A 17699-nucleotide genomic window follows, 5' to 3' on the forward strand; every position below is an offset into this window, starting at 1 on the left:
TAACTGGATTGCTTTTCGTTCGCGAGAAAAGAATTACACGAGCGACAACGTCTCGCGCGATCCGACCGTTGAACGTGTCGCGTATTATTTGCGCCGCTTGCGCGCGCCGCTGCCGCCGCTGCCGGCGCTGCCACCGCCAGCCACCCGAGCCGCCGCACAGTAGTGAGAGACCTCGAACGCGATTGGCTCGTGAGTCGAGCCCCCGGATCTGGCCAATCACGTGTCACCGCTCCGCGCCGCCGACCCGGCGGCTCGATGCGGCGGCGTACAATTGTATCTCATGTCGAATTACGACATAAATTACGCTATAAAAATATTCATCCGTCACGCCGTCTTAAAACTTGCAAGTAGATTTTTTGCCTTAAAATAGATGGGCTAAAACTGATTACGGAAAATATTTAATCTTGGTATCATTTGTTTATTGATGTACTGTGCGATTGTGCTTGAGAAAATACTGCTACACGCATGCAGCTATCAAAGTGTTTATCATCGTTCAAATTATGTTGACAAACTGCCGCGTTTTGTATAAGTAACTTTTGAATACAATTTTAAAGTATATTAAATTTTGGAAATTTTGTTACGTAAATTAATACTGCTTACAATTAGAGTAGTAAATATTTTAGAAACACAAGAAAAACAAGAAATAAAATAATATTCTGACAATTAGTATAAAGTATGAATTTTTTAAATATAAAATTTATATTTAGATTCCTTTAAAAAATTATTTTTGACATTATTTTTCTTGAACAAAAGAGATAAAAATAAGACATCGTGTTATAAAAAGAATATCTGTAGATAGGGAAAAATTATGAATTAGTTAGGATGTGTTTTATTTATACCTCTTACTTGTTCCTTTCCATATGTTCAGCCAAGATTAAATATTATATACATATAAATCGATGCAAGGAAGTAACATATAGATATATTTAAAATATCAATATGCGTTTAATAATTTGCGGTACATTAATATATGTATAAACTAAAACGAAGCATGTCTGATAGATTACAATAAAAATTAGGAAAACAAAAGGTTGATTAAACTAAATTTCGTCATTAATTTATAATAGAAAGGCTAATAAAGCCAGCCCACAAATATTCGACACAGAAATATTTGTATTAACATATATTGCTCTTTTCTATTTGCCACTAAAGAAGATTCAATACGGATCGAAACGAGATGTATATAATAGACGTATATAATAGACTAGCATTGCCATTGTAGAGCTTTTAGCAAGATTTGAAGGACAGAAGATATGCTTGCTGAGACGCTTTCCTTTTCTAACCTTTTGGGAAGAAGGAAAAATGGAGAAACAATCTCAGCAAACATATCTTTTGTCTTTCAGATCTTGTCAGAAGTTCTCCAATGGAAATGCTCAGTCTGTTATATACGTCTATGGGCAATTTTAGAATTGCCCATAATTATACAGAATCCGCGCTTGTACAGTACGTTCAACAGGCTTACAACATACGCCGCATATTTTCATATTTTTCGCACACTCCGCACACGCCAATAAATGTCTGCACGGCATAAATAAGATCTGTACTTCTCTACTGTGGCAAATTTTGCATGATCTTTCATCCTCGTCGCGTGGCTTGACCAAACCTTGGACAAGTTGTTCTTCGCTGCTAGCCTCTCCTGATACGGCACTTACTTCTGCAGTATTAGTTTCTTCAGAATAGAATTTCTCAATATTCTCGAATTTATTAATTGCCAATAATATGCTATCCTAAAAAAAAAAATAAATAAATAACTTAAAATTAATGTTATTATATTCAACACAATTATTTCATTATTTTTTAAATAGATGGGAATATTTATTACGAATATACAAATTGTACAATTCTAATAACAATATATTTTGTTAAATACTCACTGCTTCGATATCCGTTCTTCCGGCAATGCTGCTTACAAATTCCGTCCCTTTAGTTAAAATCAGATAGGGACAATATTCGAACCTCTTAGCGTGCTTTACCCACGGATCATCTTCTGGCTCCCAATCCCTTAATTCTCCACCACAGTAATAGCACAATGTTTGATCGCCACTTCCCGTGTAATAGAAACCAGCAGTTGCCAGTGTCTCTTTAGTTTGCGACACTACTTTAGGCCATCTGTCGAACGAGGCTAATCTCGCAGCATAACTGACATATTCGGGATGCTTCGGTCCTGAGGCCATCCCTCTCGCTATTCTCGCAGCAATACTGACATATTTCGGTCTTGAGGCCATCCCTTTCAATTTACAAATCACTCTTTCTTCAAAGTAAGCCTTGTTATATATTCCACATACACCCACTCCTTTAGGTACAAATGCCGGAATCGTGTTAAGATCTGTACCGATCGGCACGTTGCCGCACGGAATATTATTAATAAACCGACACTCCCCAGACCATTGTTGATGATAGGCCATCGGATTGTCATCCATCTGCCATATGCCATATATTTCTATTGGACATTCGAAACATTTCACCTTGTCGCTCTCTCCAGTATAATAAAACCCAGCCGCCGCGAGTTTCTCTGGCTTTATCCATAAACCGCCTGTCCATGGCCAATTTTTGAAACTTTCCAACCGGGTGGACTCAAATCGATAATCGGCATACGTTTCGTCGAAAAATAAGTGAGATTTTATTGGTGAACTGGGTGGCAAACGACATTGAGGAATCGCGTAGTGTTCGACGCATTCAGTCATTCTCTTAATGTTTGTAAGGATGCCCTTGTGAACCTGTAAAGAAGAAATAAATATCAATAGATACTTAAATTTAAATATAATAACAATTTGTCAAAAATTTTACTCAATGTATACTTAACAAACGATATAAACAATAAATACATTATCATTTAATTAATATTTAATTCAATATCCAGCATATATAATTGCTGTTTAAAAAATATGTCACTGTATATTGCAAATTACATAAAGCTTTTAAAAATAAAGTAACAAAATTCAATTTGATGTGATTTTATAGTTATTTATCTCCTTCCAAACCAATATTCTCATCCGAAACACTTTTTGCCATAACTCTTACTTTTAGAAATAATCGTAACACTTTAAATGTCTCATTTTGAATACATTCACGATGATGAAAGTATAAAACGTGTTATTTTTATATTTGTTTTTAATTTAATATTTAAATTAATATTTTAAACATGCAATTTCTGTACTGGTCTAATATATAAAGTTATTTACGTTTAAAAAGATTACAAAAGTATTATATACAAAGGATTGATAAAATAACGTGAACACTTTGTAGTGTATTTCCCAGTTCGTATATGTTCACCATTATTTTGTCCATCCCCTGTACGTGTGTATGTGTACACTGCCCGTCAACGATTTCTTTCCTGAGGTAAGGGGGGAAACACTATAGTTCTAGTGATTTTAATAGAAGTAACCAACAGCGTCTCTAGGCTTCTATGTTCCCCTTTATCTCAGGAAAAAACAGATCGTTGACGCGTAGCGTACATACATATACACACGGAATCTTTTATCAGTCTTTTTTTTTAATTTTTTATCAGTCTTTATAATGGTGATAAGTAAAAAATTTTATAGTCGAATCCGCGGATTATTTATCACATGGATAAAGACACTATAAGATTTACACTTGTATAGTACGTTCAACAGGCTTTATGACATGATTATTTTCATATTTTTCGCACACTCCGCACACGCCAATAAATATCCGCACAGCATGAATAAGATCCGTACTTCTCTACTGTAGCAAATTTTGCATGGTTCCATGTCGCATCGCTTGTCACCTTGGACAGATTGTTGTTCGCTGCTAGCTTCTCCTGATGCGGCACTTACTTCTGCGGTATTAGTTTCTTCAGAATAGATCGAGTTTTGAGAGCTTCCGCTAGCAATACTCTCAGCATCGATATTTTTCTCAATTTTCTCGTTCAATTTATTAATTTCAGATAATATGTTTTCCTAAAAAAATAAATAAATAAATAACTTAAAATTAATGTTATTATATCCAACACAATTATTTCATTATTTTTTAAATAGACGGGAATATTTATTACAAATATACAAATTGTACAATTCTAATAACAATATATTTTGTTAAATACTCACTGCTCGTATATCCCTCCCAGAAATGCTGATTAGAAATTCCGTCCCTTTAATTAAATACATATAAGGACAACGTAAGTTAGCGTGATATTTCCAAGGATCATTTTCTGGCGTCCAAAGTGTTAATCCTCCACAGTGACAGCACATTTGATAGCCACTTTCCGTGCAATAGAAACCGGCAGTTGCTAGTGTCTTTTTAGTTTGCGACATTGCTTCAGGCCATCTGTCGAACGAGGCTAATCTCACAGCATAACTGGCATATTCGGGATGCTGCGGTCTTAAGGCCATCGCTATCGCTATTCTCGCCTCCCAACTGACACTTTTGGGACGCTTCGGTCTTGAGGCCATGCCTCTCAATTTACAAATCACTAATCCTTCAGAGAAAGCCTCGTTATATATTCCACTTTCAATTACATCTACGCCAGGCACAGATGCCGGATCTGTACCGATCGGCACGTTGTCGCACGGAATATTATGACTAAACAGACACCTCCGAGACCATCGTTGATGATAGGCCATCGGATTGTCATCCACCTGCCATTTGCCATATATTTCTATTGGACATTCGAAACATTTCACCTTGTCGCTCTCTCTAGTATAATAAAACCCAGCCGCCGCGAGTTTCTCTGGCTTTATCCATAAACCGCTTATCCATGGCCAATTTTTGAAACTTCTTAACCGAATGAACTCAAATCGATAATCTTCATATGTTTCGTCGAAAAATAAACGAGACCTTAATGGACAGGGCAAACGACTTTGAAGAATCGCGTGTTCGACGCATTCAGTCATGATCTTACTGTTTGTAAGGATGCCCTTGTGAACCTGTAAAGAAGAAATAAATATCAATAGATACTTAAATTTAAATATAATAACAATTTGTCAAAAAAATTTTACTCAAGGTATACTTAACTAACGATATAAACAATAAATACATTATTATTTAATTAATATTTAATTCAATATCCAGCATATATAATTCGGTTTTAACATACATTTTTTTTATTAAGCGGTTTGATAGATCATGGCATACTTTCTTTGTAAACTTTTTGAATTTTTGCAATATCTTAAAAATTGAAGAAAATATAATACACAAAAATGTGCTGTGACGTCATTTCTTATATAAGAAATGACGTCATACCCTTTGAAGTTGCCGTCATCAAAGAAACTTTAGCAAGCTATAAACTTTCTCAAATTTAGGTTTTTTTTTTTTTAATTCAAAAAGTACTAAAAATCGGCTTAGATTCTCTACATTAATTATGGATACCGCTTAATAAAAAAAAAAATGTTAAAACCGAATTGCTCTGTTTAAAAAATATGTCACTGTATATTGCAAATTATATAAAGCTTTTAAAAATGAAATAACAAAATTCAATTTGATGTGATTTTACAGTCATTTATCTCCTTCCAAACCAATATTCTTATCCGAAACATTTTTTGCCATAACTCTTACTTTTAGAAATAATCGTAACACTTTAAATGTCTCATTCTGTATATACTGACGATGACAAAAGTACAAAGCGTGTTGTTTTTATATTTGTTTTTAATTTAATTTTTAAATTAATATTTTAAACATTAAAATGCAATTCCTGTCTAATAAAGTTATTTACGTTTAAGATGATTAAGAAAATAACGTGAACACTTTGTAGTGTATTTCCCAGTTCGTATATGTTCATCATTATTTCGTCCATCCCCTGTATGTGTGTATGTGTACACTGCCCGTCAACGATTCCTTTTCTGAGGTAAGGGAGGAAACACCAAAGTTCTAGTGATTTTAATAGAAGTAATCAACAGCGTCTCTAGGCTTCTATGTTCTCCCCTTATCTCAGAAAAGGACGGATCGTTGACGGGTAGCGTACATACATACACACCGAATCTTTTATCAGTCTTTATAATGATGATAAGTAGAAAATTTTATAGCAAAATCCGCGGATTATTTATCACATGGATAAAGATACTACGACCAGTACGCTTGTAGAGTACGTTCAAACGCTTACGACATATGCCGCATATTTTCATATTTTTCGCACACTCCGCACACGCCAATAAATGTCTGCACGGCATAAATACGATCCGTACTACCCTACTGTAGCAAATTTTGCATGATCGCTTACATTCTCGTCGCATGGCTTGTCAACTTGGACATATTGCTCTTTGAAACTTTCCAACCGGGTGGACTCAAATCGATAATCGTCATATGTTTCGTCGAAAGATAAGTGAGACTTTATTGGTGAACTGGGTGGCAAACAACTTTGAGGAATCACGTAGTGTTTGATGCGTTCAATCACTTTCTTAATTTTTTTTTTTAAAGATGCCATTATAAACCTGTAAAGAAGAAATAAATATCAATAGATGCTTAAATTTAAATGAAATAACAATTTGTCAACAATTTTACTCAATGTATACTTAACAAACGATATGAACAATAAATATATTATCGTTTAATTAGTATTTAATTCAATATCCAGCATACATAGGTAATATCGGATTCTCTTATTTTAACAAACATGTCTAGACAGCCAGGTATAGCTTGTCAGGAACAGATTCCTGTAAAGTCTTTGCTACAAATTTTCTCAGCAGAATGGCCACAGATTTGAAACAGAATCTGACATATATGATATTGTTATGGTAATACACGCTAGCAGATATATAGCAAAGTTTGTCAACCAAATATAATGGCAAAAATCAAACAAACTGACATACTTGTTATACTATTTGACGCAGAGTGGCAGCAAAAATTGAGTAGAATCTGCGTTTGCGTCTGCCAATAGTCAGATTACGTTGGCAAAATACTTAACGTCACCTGTCCTACATTGAACTTTCGGTACAGGCTGCGTGGGTCGCCTCATATCGTCGAAACTAATAATTTTGCTTACAACATATATTTACAAGACTATAAATTTATTATTATAGAAAATAATACTTGAGAAAAAGGTGTAACAATGTTTCCACGACAATGATAACTACCATTATACATAATATTTAAACATTAATACATAATCTTTGAAATATTCTTATAAAATATCGTATGGTAATGATTTTTATAAAATATTTTATGATGTTACACGAAGATATCAAATAGCCTGAATGGAAAGTTCAACGTGGGATCATGGCGGATTCATGCGTAAGGCCACGTGACGTGAGGCGCACGTTGCAAGAAGCGTCATATAGACACAATTGACGCTAATTTTCCAGAGATTTCCGATCGAGTTTGCTGACATACAGTGGACACTGCGGACAGTTCGTTTACCGAATAAAACTGCACTAATGTGTGTGTGCGGTAGGTATACTACACGCGAATACAATGTCGAAGAGCACGTGGTGTATTAGCGAGCAAAAAAATATGTAAGAATGAGTTTGAACTGTTATTCTTAGCGACGCTATTTTTCCCTGTGTGGAAAACACTACCTGCCGCTCGCCTGATATATTTTATATTAACACGAACGAAATAAGCGAAGGAAAAAAAGACCGAGAAAACTTACATCTAACGTTCCGCATCGACAAACCGGGACTGCCGGGAGCGATCTCGTGCCTCCAATGCCTTGTGGCCCTCGTGGTATTGTGTTCCGGCCCTGACGTCAGCATCTTCCCCTCTTTGTCTCTCCACGTCTAATCACATGCCTACCTCGTTTTAAGTGCAACAAAGTATAAAAAAACACCTGATAATAGAAGAATTAAAAATCCAGAAGGGGTTTTCTAAAAATAAGGAGTAATAATCAACTGCTAATAAGATTATAATTAACACATTTGCAGATTGAAGTTTTGCGAGCTATTTGGACATTATTCACGCATGATTTCGCCGTTTTTTTCTTATGATAGAAAATTGGTAGTAAAAGAAAATATGCTGGCGTGATGGAAAGAACGTATAATAGCGAGATTGCGAGATGATATATTTCAGTCCAGTTTACTCCATCAGTTTCAACATCGGTTGGCATGCAAGATCGCGTCGTGCGGCTCGTAAACGTTACTTCAGAGGGCTGCACCTACAAGACTCGCGGATTTCATCGATGAATTCTCAGAGAGCGTACTCGAAAATAGATAAATCGAGGGAAGCAATGTTCTTCGAACATCTTATCTCGGCGACTATATCAGCGACGCTTCTCGTTCTTATCATTGTCGCGCCGAAAAGTCGCAAAAAAAAAAAACAGATCGGTATCGCAGGGGAAGAGTCTTCCGCGCGAAGTCGCGGTGATGAATTCACATGATAATTGTAGGACAATTAGACGCACTTTGCCGAAGCTTCCTCAGAGGGCCGTACCAACCGGGCGAGAAGCTCGGAAGGCGTTAGACGCTGATTAGACGTGGTCTAATCGGCTATGGGGTCGGGCTCGATCACAGTTGTGATTGTTGATTTTAGCCAGCCCAATTGAGCCCAATCGTAGCGCGTTCCGTGCTCGACTTATTGAGATTTCAGATAACGTTAATGCGAGTTTGACCGTTCGACCGCGTCCCAGCCGGCCGGACAAAGTTCACGAACGTGAACGTGATACAAGGTATACTTCAGACACTTCAGTATACTTACACGCCGTCGCAAGTTCTTTCAGCTCGTTCAAATTCGCGTCGCGCTCGCGATTTCTAGCGTTAAATAATTCCGGAAGGATGGTACGTAAAGCGATCTGCCACTGTCGGCACGAAATCATAGATGAATTTCCACCAGGAGATCTCTATTATCATCTTCCTCAAGTGATTCTTGTGCAACGAGATGTTCCCGGGTCTGTTATGCAATAACTGTTTTTGCAGGGCAAGCTAGGAAGTATCCGGCCGCCAAAGATGCTGTTACGAATATACTCGCTGTGCATCCTGGCCCTGGACCTCGTGACACTCTTCGTTGGAATATGTTGCACGATCCTGATAGCTGTCTATAGGATGTTCAGGCCACCACCCTTGAAGAGTCTAAACTATGAAGTGGCCATGGTAACGCTGTCTTGCCTTATACTTGTATAAAATTTATTAACTTCAGCTTACATGGCAAAAAGTGGACTTGGTTTACAATATTTACTTAACATGCTCATACCATCCATGCAACCATCTTACTTAATACTACCTATTATCTATTCTTTCTTATTCTAATAATTTCTTTCTCTCAACACACTCTCTTTTACACTATCCAGTTCATCATTCTATATTCTACCCTATTAATATTTCTCCCTTATTTCTATCTAACTTTATAAAGCAATCCTTGGTCCTATCACATTTCTCTACATAGTGACTAACGCTGTCTTGCCTACTTAAATTCTTGCCAGTGTAAACTTTTGCACGTTACAAATGCACGTCATGATTTTTAGGTCGTAGGCGCCGGACGTGGGATAGGTAAGGAACTCGCTCTACAGCTGTGCCAACTTGGTGTCGCGGTTGCTTGCGTGGATATTAACGCGGAAACTTGCGCTGCCACTGTGCAACGCGCCCAACAGTTGCATGGAGTATGTAGAAGCTATCAGTGCGATGTGAGAAGTAAAGATACGGTATGTACAAAATATCTGTATCCTTGTTCTCAAGCCACTTAATTGTAAATTATTTCATGTCCTACGTGTGTTGTCGATATTAGGTCACTCGGACTGTAAATCTTGTTAAAAATGAATTGGGAAACATTACGATGCTCTTCCATTGTTGCGGTTTGCCTAGTCCACGTGCATTAGTACAAGAATCATCGGAAGTAAGAGACACCATGGACGTGTCAGTCATCAGTCACTTTTGGGTGAGCGTGTTTCTGATATATATCTTGAGATAAAAATATCGGTAATCAGTGTCTGTAATCGTCGGTAATCTTTTCTTTCATAGTTGTTGGATTCAGTTCTGCCGTGTATGCGACATGCCGGTAAAGGCCACATCACGATTCTGTCGTCCGTCGCCGGTCTCTCCAATGGGTCGAGTGATCGAGGAACCCGAGTTCCCTTATCCACCGCGCAATTCGCGGTGCAGGGATTAGCAGAATCCTTGCATATGGAATTAAGACATTCAAATAGCAACATTGTCGTTTCACTAGTTCACGTTTATCCATTTATCGTTGGGACAGAAGTTGCAAAAGATATACGTTTTAGGTGACCACCAGTTTTTGTAAATTGTACATTCAATTTTTTTCATGTTTTTATTATTATGCAATTACCATTGGCGACAGTGATCTAATTCTAATTTCTGAAAAATTTGCAGAATACCGAGTTACTTTGGTACGATGCCTGCCGCAGAAGCTGCTAGACAAATTTTAGACGGCGTTCGCCGAAACTATGCGGAGTTCAGTGTGCCGGGATATTTGCTTTATCTCGCGCATGTACTTAGGTATTTTCGCCATTTATAATCTTTATTCGTACATTAGGTAATAGAGGAGTGATCTAACAAGTTTCTTACGTTTTCAGGATTCTCCCCAAAAAAGCATCCCTTATGTTACGTGATTTGTTAGACACCGGAGTTGACTTTGCATAATGTTACGTATAAATCTATATATTTTATAATTATAGGTATAGATATATACATATGTTTTATTATCTGCTATACGGAAATCAAGATTGCATTTGAGTATTCTCGAAGTAAAATAATACGATAGTTTCACTCTTTAATGGGTCATCAATCTTGAAATTCTTGCTGCATAATTTCTCAGCAGGACATATTTCCTACCGATATTTTTCATGTTCATATAAAATAGTTTTGTATAATGTATATTTTGCTTACTTTTTAAGAGAGAGAACGCAACAAATGTAAGAATTTATGTAACAAAAAATATTTTATTAGTTTTTATACACTTGCAGATTATATACGTTTTGTCATGGAAAAGATTTGTTCATTACTTTCATACGGTAATATGATATTAAGTGCACTCAATTCTACTTTACATATATTATACTTTTTAAACTTAAGCATAATTATTTTAACATTTAACGTATGTATGATATATACATACATATAATGTTGAGACTGATTTGTAATTTAGTCTTTGTGCACCAACAGTAATACATATATGTAATGTTGAGAATAATTTGTAATTTAGTCATAACTTTATACATAACGAAATCAAATGTAATGTTATTAAAATAATGTACTGTTCCTCTATTCCAATTAATGATTAAATCATATTTTTGTAATAACCACAACGCAAGTGATTTTCAAACAGATACTTATTATAAAACAAAGCTTTAATTTATGACAACACGTGAGCCAGCAAGCAAGAAAGAAATGCACACCAAAATGATCGTTCGCGAGTACACTTTTAAAAGAAAAAATTGTTTTCTACTAATTCATATAATTGAGATTATATATCCAATCTCATTTTTTCTTGTATTTAAAACTTTATGCATTTTATATAAAATATAGATTTGACAGGTAAGTTAAATTGTACTTTACCTGACTTACATAATTAGTATATTACAACTGATCTCCTCATATGTACAACATATGTAAATAAAAATTAGAATCTAATTGAAATTAAGATTATTCATAAAAAAAAGTTACAATTTTTTCATTTTTTTTTCAATTTTTTTTTAAGTATTAGATTATTGATAGTATCTTGGTACTATTATAGATATACTAATTAAATATGAGAAGTCAGATAGCATCTATATATTCTATTATGTTAGATACCAAAATAAATGTTTAGATTATATTGAAGATTAGAAAATAAAATTGATTTATAAGACTAATAATGGTCAGTATACGGTGCCAAACTAATTATAGAAAAAAATATATATCGAAAAATTGTCTCAATTATTGCTGTCTCTAAATCTTATTTTTTAAATTAAATCGTGTATAATTTTATTTTTTTGACTCACCCATTTAGCGTCAAATATTAGCAAATAAATTCCATACTTAGCGCTAAATGGAGTATAAATACGGACTGTCATCAACGTAACATGTAACTAAATGTCGCTTATAGCAACGTAAAAAAAGGAATAATTTACTGTACAATTATAATGCGGATTTATTAATATTAAAATATCCGGTAAACGATGGTTCTGATCTTAACACTGGAATGACTTTATACTAATCTAAACCGGGAGGGGCTGGTTCCGAAAGATCAATTTCCATTGTATCTGGTTTTTGATCATTCGAATAATCACCAGGTGGTGCCTGAAAGAAATTGACGGAAGAGATATTTTTCGAGAAAATACCGCGTATTTATTTTAAAGAATTATATTATAAAGATATGGCTCAAAAAATCGTTCCTTTATATACAGGCATCTTTACTCACAATATCAAACTCATCGTGCATGTCACAGGGCACTTTACCCTGTATGACATCCATTATTGATTGCGGAATGTGTGCTTTCTGAAACAAAAAAAATACAATATTAAATCTTTAAAGTATTAATATCACCCAAAATTTTACTATATCTTGCATCGTGCTTTACTTAACAATTTTATTTTAATATTCAATTATTTAATAATAGAAACCGCTTATTTTATATCAATAATATAATGAGAACTTTTGTCATATTCGATACAAAATGTGTAGTAAAAATATGCTTTAAAATGTTACAAAATTACCTGATTCTCGGCAAAAGCTTCAACATGAGCTAGTAAGGGAGCACGTAAATTGCTTGCCATTCGGAGTGCCTCTGCTAACTGTGCCGGTGGTAATTGCAAAATAACAGCGAAGCTTTGCGGCTGCGTACGTTCGCAGCACTTGACGAAGCCTTCCCACACTTTCGGCTGCTTCCACACTTGCTTCAAAATTAGACGTTGAAGTATGTTCATGACAAATCCGCTTAGCCTGGGATAAAGGGCCAGACTTTGTATGACTGTGCGCATCAATAATGTCGGTAAAGGTGTCATCTCCATAAGATGTTGCATCACAACGGCGACCGTTTCCTGCGTATACGCTTGTTTCTCAGCAAAACAAAGAGATGTTGCTGTAAACGAAAGAAAAAATATCCGTAAAATGTATGTTAACAAGATTTCCCTCAAGTATAATACAACTCAATGTTTCACACAGAACAATCTACCTTTAATGACGGTCTTTAATTCAGCCTTGCTTGGATCTATATTATGTAGAGCTATCAATAATTCCGCAGGCGTAATAGGCGATGTATGAGGTACCCCGCTGTCGTTATTATGTGTTCCGAGCAACCTGTTAAACACCTGAAAAGAACAGATTTCTTATACTTTAATCGCGCTTGAGATAGCAAATAAAATAATATTTTAAACGCATTATTAATTTACCTCTTTCACGACGATAGGATTTAATTTGATTAATTTTGGCAATGCGGCAATTACTTCTTTCTTTGTCAGTCCGTTCAGAACTGGTATTAAAAACCTGACGTCGGAAACTCTAGTCTGATACAATTCGCGTACCCTGGCCACCAACTCTGCACTTGGGGCAGCTGCATACATAAATAAAATAATATAAAACAAGAGAAAAACACAGATCGATAAAAATACATATTTTCAAGCAATAATAACATACACTTCTCTGTAAGGATGTGTATGATTCTCGTGACTAAAGTTTCAGATCCTTTTGGACAATTTTCAACAAGCGCGAGCAGCTGCGGGCTACCCATACCCAGAGATCTCACTGGTCCTTCCACTAGTCTTAGTACGATACGTTTCACATCTGCTCCCATTGACGTATATACTCTAGCTAATCTGATAATTATCAAGCAATTATGAGAATGCACACAGCACTTTCGCACAAATAACATATCTAATAATTGACAAAGGTTTTATCACACTCACTCGTGAATGAGATCTTGATGTTCAGTGAGAAGAGAGAGATATAATCCTAGGCAGGCACGTGTAGTTGAGTCGGTCCACTGACTCTCGATTTGCGGTCTGCCTCTATCTTGACCGAAAACAATCTCCGGTGGGTTGTGAAGACGTAAAAAGCCTAAATACAGAACTGCATATTCCTCGATCAGTTTACTTAATTCTGCTCGGCCGTATAACTGACAGACTAATTGTATTGCAGCTTCCCGTATCTATTTATTAAAATGTATTAAAATTTTACCTTATATAGTATCAATATGTATTTCAAATGCATCATATATCACATGATTTTGAATCTTACCGTATTGTTTTCATGTCCAGTGTGGCATAATAAAACATTTAAAAATACCAGTTGTTTCGTCGGTCTACGCACTACCATTTCTTTCAGAAGCTGCAATGGTGCAAGACCTCTAGTTTCATCAGATGACACCATTTTTAAAGCCTCTACAGCATCTTCTGTTATTAATGGTGCTTCCAGATAAAGTCTTTTATATGAAAAAATATATATATATTTTTCAAAGTCAAATTGACATAGATGTATATGTTTTTAAATTCCATTATTGCCTTTAAATTTAATATTACCTGGATAGTAAAGTATCACGATCTTTACCCTGAATTAAATCAATAGCTGACACTAAAGTGCACAATAAGAAATTATATGCCTGATGTGGAGCTTCTTGTGGTTTTGTACATAACGTAGTTCGCCTTTGAAATCCCTGTAGCAACGCATACTCTTCATATAGCCAACCTAACGCTAAATCTAATCGATTTCGCATGTCATCGGTAATATAACGCAATACAGCTTCTTTAATATAAGGATTGAAAGTAGCTGCTAGCGTAGTCAGAATTTTGGATCTGTAATACAGAATAAAGAGATGGATTATTAAAGATAAATATAATGTATTAAAACACGTATAATACTTTAACACGTATAATTTATGCTTCGTATACCTTACAGCAGCTACACCACCAAGCACTGCAGTCTTTTCTGAAAGCAATATCCTATTGACTGCCATCAGTAACATTCGTTCTTTAGTTTCCTTCGGAAGTGGTTTTGTCACTTCAACCAATTTTAACGCCTTCAAACGAGTTCTGGCTTTTGCAAGAGATTTTTCATGAGCTTCTAATGACGCTTTCGCCTCTTTCTCTTTCTCCCGATCCTTTTCACGTTTACGCTCCCGCTTTGCCTCGGCTACGCTAATGGTGGGATTCTTAATTAGATCTTCCATCACGGCATCCTCTTCCTTGTCTTTTTTGTTCTTTTTTGCTTTCGTCTGTTTGATTTGTGCTGCTAGAAGTTTAGCAATCGTTTGACGTTGTATATTAATATCAGTAGTTGCCGTGGGTTGATATTCTCTTTGAAAAATTGTCGTCATAGTGTCCGGAACCCATGCCTGTCAAATGCAATTGTTCAATAATGCAATAATTAATAATTCAAAGTTTACTTTATGATATAGATTAATATACAATTTGTGATTGTACCATACTATCCATCACTAAATCTGTTGCAATTTCTACACTGAGTCTTTCAGCAATAAAACTTTCGGAAAGTTCAATCAATTCTGGCAATTTAGGCGCGGGAACAGGGCTTGGTGCCGCTTCAGCTTCATCGGGTACTAAAGCCACTTCAATTTTTACTCGTTTCGCAGCACTAGCAGCGGCCATCTCCTTCGCACACACAAACGAATCTTTAAGGATATGTACAGCAAAAAATTTATTCATTTAGAAATTTACAAATATACCTGTTGACGCTTTTTCATCCGACGGACGTCTTCCGGTTTTGGATAAGCTTTAATAATTTCCTGCTCTTTCGCTCCAAGCTGAGCCAGCTGCTTAGCTATGGTTGAAGCATACTCTATACTAGCAGGGTGTTTCATCAATCCGAGAAGTGTGAGTTTCAATTGTTTTTGTACACTGGTTACTTGAGAATCGGACAGCGTTGGTGGTAGATCATGTTGTAACCTTTGTAAGGCTGTGCAAATATACGACACGAATGATCAAATCTTGCAAAATGGTAAAAAATTACTGTACAATGTATAGTGAGTAAACATATACCTTGAATTACATTTGGCATAAATTGTGGTCTCATTTTAGCGATTAACGCCAAAGATCCCATACACGTCATTAAATTAACGCTGCTGACATGCGGTGACCCATGAAACTTAATCAGCAGATCCATAACGTGATTTGCCTCTTCCTCCAATTTCCGTCTACGAGCTATTTTCAATGTTAGCGGAATATCTTCGAGAGAGAAGTCATCGGGTTTCTTTGGGCTGTCCGGATCTGGATATGTCTGTATTAAAATTACGCCTTCAAGAAACTTTACGGCTTGCGTCCTTATTCTGAAATATAGAATATTTTGACAGTGCTAGATCCGTGACCGAGGAAAAGATTATCTCATGATTACTCTCGATCATCCTACTCACCCATCGTTATCGCTGTCAATCATATTTATAATTTGAACTTTAAGGGCGCACAGCTGTGTCCATGCCAATTCCATGTCTGTGGTAACGATAGCAGCACTAGCGATCCACTTGAGAGCAGCCCTGAGAATTCTGCCACTTGCTCTAAGCGTTCGTTTAGCTACAGCCGACGATTCGTCGGACGCTAATCTAAGAAGTATTTGAACTGTACGAGGGATTACTTCTGGATACTTTATTCTGAAAAAATCAGTTATAAGAGATATTAAATATTTATTTCTACAAACAAGACTGCATGGTAAAAAGAGATAATTGTTGACAATAACCCAGCTTCTTCGATAAATCCTGTAACGGTCTTTCTGACCTCAGCGCTTCTATCTACCGAGAATTGTAGAATGTCGTCTAAATAATGTTCTAACAAATGTGGCTCCTTGTTCAACAAAAGTTCCTGTACTTTGCATATGTTTGTGACCTTAATTTCCTCAGTGAGGCCCATAGAAGCCTCGTTTAACCACTCAACGATCTGTAAGAGAAAATAGAAAATATTTAAAAAAAATTATATTATCCTATAATATAGAACTTTCCACAATTATTATGATAATACTCGAATATAACGACATGAAATTTTTATGACTGATTAAAATACCGTTAATTTTACAAACAATATTTTTGGCTCATGACAATTCTCATATAATAAATATCTCGTTTCACTACAATCATGATTAAATTATCAAAATAATTCCTTCTTGCGAAGCATTATACATTTACAAATTAATAACAAATTGCTGTCGATATCCGCGAGCGACGAGGAAAAAAATTCGTATGCAAAACACGCTTCTACAAAATTTGCCGCCGAAAGCGGCGACAGCTTTTTGACAAAAAGGTATGGACCGCGAAAGTAAATTGTTCTTTTCCCTCGACATAAAAGCGTCTGTGCAACGCGGCAAGATCGCTAAGTGGACGCGCGGCAATTTCGAGGTTAACGCTACTGACCAAATCGCGCGGCGTCTTTTCCGCCTCGGATCTTCTATGCAAGCGTGGATCCATCGTGTCTGTATTAAATAAAACTTAAAGCGGCGATCGCACGCCGATTCTCCCGCGAGCGTGCGAAATCTAACGCGGAATTATACGTTCAAGCGCGAATGTATTCCACGTGTGTCGCATAGGGCCTCGCCCCCCCGCCTAACCCCGTGACGACGCGATATTTTTAAGCTGCGACAAATAAGCCGAATCCCGCCTCGCTCGGATGTATAATATCCCGCGGTAGCCCGGTACGAATATCGTGATTTAAAGGTATCAACGACAAGTGTTCTGCGATGCGCTACGAGCTCGGTCTCGTCGCCATCTTGGCATTTTGACTGTCACGTGAGTCACGTCACGTGTCAGTTGTCACGTGTCCATGTCACGTGTCCATGTCACGTGTCACGACGGCAACGATGGTTCCCCCCGCGATTCGAGGCGCACGAATTTGAACGTTGCCTTTGCCACCTTACGATTTTACACGTGTGTATATGAATGTATTAAAAAT

General features: G+C 36.3%; 3 protein-coding genes across 5 annotated transcripts; 1 reads left to right on the plus strand and 2 right to left on the minus strand.

Moving 5' to 3' along the window:
• Positions 1–913: 913 nt before the first annotated feature.
• LOC139808782 (uncharacterized) lies at positions 914–7700 on the minus strand. Of its 2 annotated transcripts, none has more exons than XM_071771180.1 (6): positions 7544–7700; positions 6176–6386; positions 4068–4886; positions 3699–3920; positions 1875–2717; positions 914–1727 (listed from the first exon to the last, which is right to left on the minus strand). In XM_071771180.1, coding segments are annotated over exons 1-6 (2421 nt in total). In that variant the 5' UTR covers positions 7546–7700; the 3' UTR covers positions 914–1403. The 2 variants fall into 2 exon arrangements, with proteins under 2 accessions (XP_071627281.1, XP_071627282.1); XM_071771181.1 differs by lacking the exon at positions 7544–7700 and adding an exon at positions 6765–6906.
• Positions 7701–8029: 329 nt separating this feature from the next.
• Positions 8030–11376, plus strand: LOC139808788 (17-beta-hydroxysteroid dehydrogenase 13). 2 transcript variants are annotated; one of them, XM_071771191.1, is made up of 7 exons: positions 8030–8663; positions 8802–8975; positions 9347–9523; positions 9607–9756; positions 9840–10099; positions 10209–10334; positions 10412–11376. In XM_071771191.1, the coding sequence occupies exons 1-7, from the start codon at positions 8661–8663 to the stop codon at positions 10476–10478; spliced, it is 957 nt and encodes a 318-aa protein (XP_071627292.1). In that variant the 5' UTR covers positions 8030–8660; the 3' UTR covers positions 10479–11376. The 2 variants fall into 2 exon arrangements, with proteins under 2 accessions (XP_071627292.1, XP_071627293.1); XM_071771192.1 differs by having other exon boundaries at positions 8039–8554.
• Positions 11240–17530, minus strand: Sym (symplekin scaffold protein). Its single transcript, XM_071771179.1, has 16 exons — positions 17165–17530; positions 16498–16694; positions 16178–16411; positions 15807–16093; positions 15494–15723; positions 15234–15419; positions 14703–15145; positions 14334–14606; positions 14053–14236; positions 13722–13963; positions 13453–13631; positions 13209–13369; positions 12992–13127; positions 12534–12898; positions 12238–12315; positions 11240–12116 (listed from the first exon to the last, which is right to left on the minus strand). The coding sequence occupies exons 1-16, from the start codon at positions 17216–17218 to the stop codon at positions 12030–12032; spliced, it is 3336 nt and encodes a 1111-aa protein (XP_071627280.1). The 5' UTR covers positions 17219–17530; the 3' UTR covers positions 11240–12029.
• Between the last annotated feature and the right edge of the window lie 169 nt (positions 17531–17699).

The sequence above is a fragment of the Temnothorax longispinosus genome, chromosome 2 (genome assembly GCF_030848805.1).
Source record: "Temnothorax longispinosus isolate EJ_2023e chromosome 2, Tlon_JGU_v1, whole genome shotgun sequence".
Lineage (NCBI taxonomy): Eukaryota > Metazoa > Arthropoda > Insecta > Hymenoptera > Formicidae > Temnothorax > Temnothorax longispinosus.

Bases quoted from the DNA above. Each gene is read 5' to 3' on its own strand.
- LOC139808782 (XM_071771180.1), bottom strand. The intron at 3,921-4,067 runs GTGAGTATTTAA...TTATTTTTTTAG, and splicing joins CTGGGAGGGATATACGAGCA to GAAAACATATTATCTGAAAT. The intron at 1,728-1,874 runs GTGAGTATTTAA...TTTTTTTTTTAG, and splicing joins GAAGAACGGATATCGAAGCA to GATAGCATATTATTGGCAAT.
- LOC139808788 (XM_071771191.1), top strand. The intron at 10,100-10,208 runs GTGACCACCAGT...AAAAATTTGCAG, and splicing joins GCAAAAGATATACGTTTTAG to AATACCGAGTTACTTTGGTA. The intron at 10,335-10,411 runs GTATTTTCGCCA...TTACGTTTTCAG, and splicing joins TATCTCGCGCATGTACTTAG to GATTCTCCCCAAAAAAGCAT.
- Sym (XM_071771179.1), bottom strand. From the start codon at position 17,218: ATGGATCCACGCTTGCATAGAAGATCCGAGGCGGAAAAGACGCCGCGC. The intron at 15,146-15,233 runs GTACAATCACAA...TGCATTTGACAG, and splicing joins ATTTAGTGATGGATAGTATG to GCATGGGTTCCGGACACTAT. The intron at 12,316-12,533 runs GTAATTTTGTAA...TTTTTGTTTCAG, and splicing joins AAGCTTTTGCCGAGAATCAG to AAAGCACACATTCCGCAATC.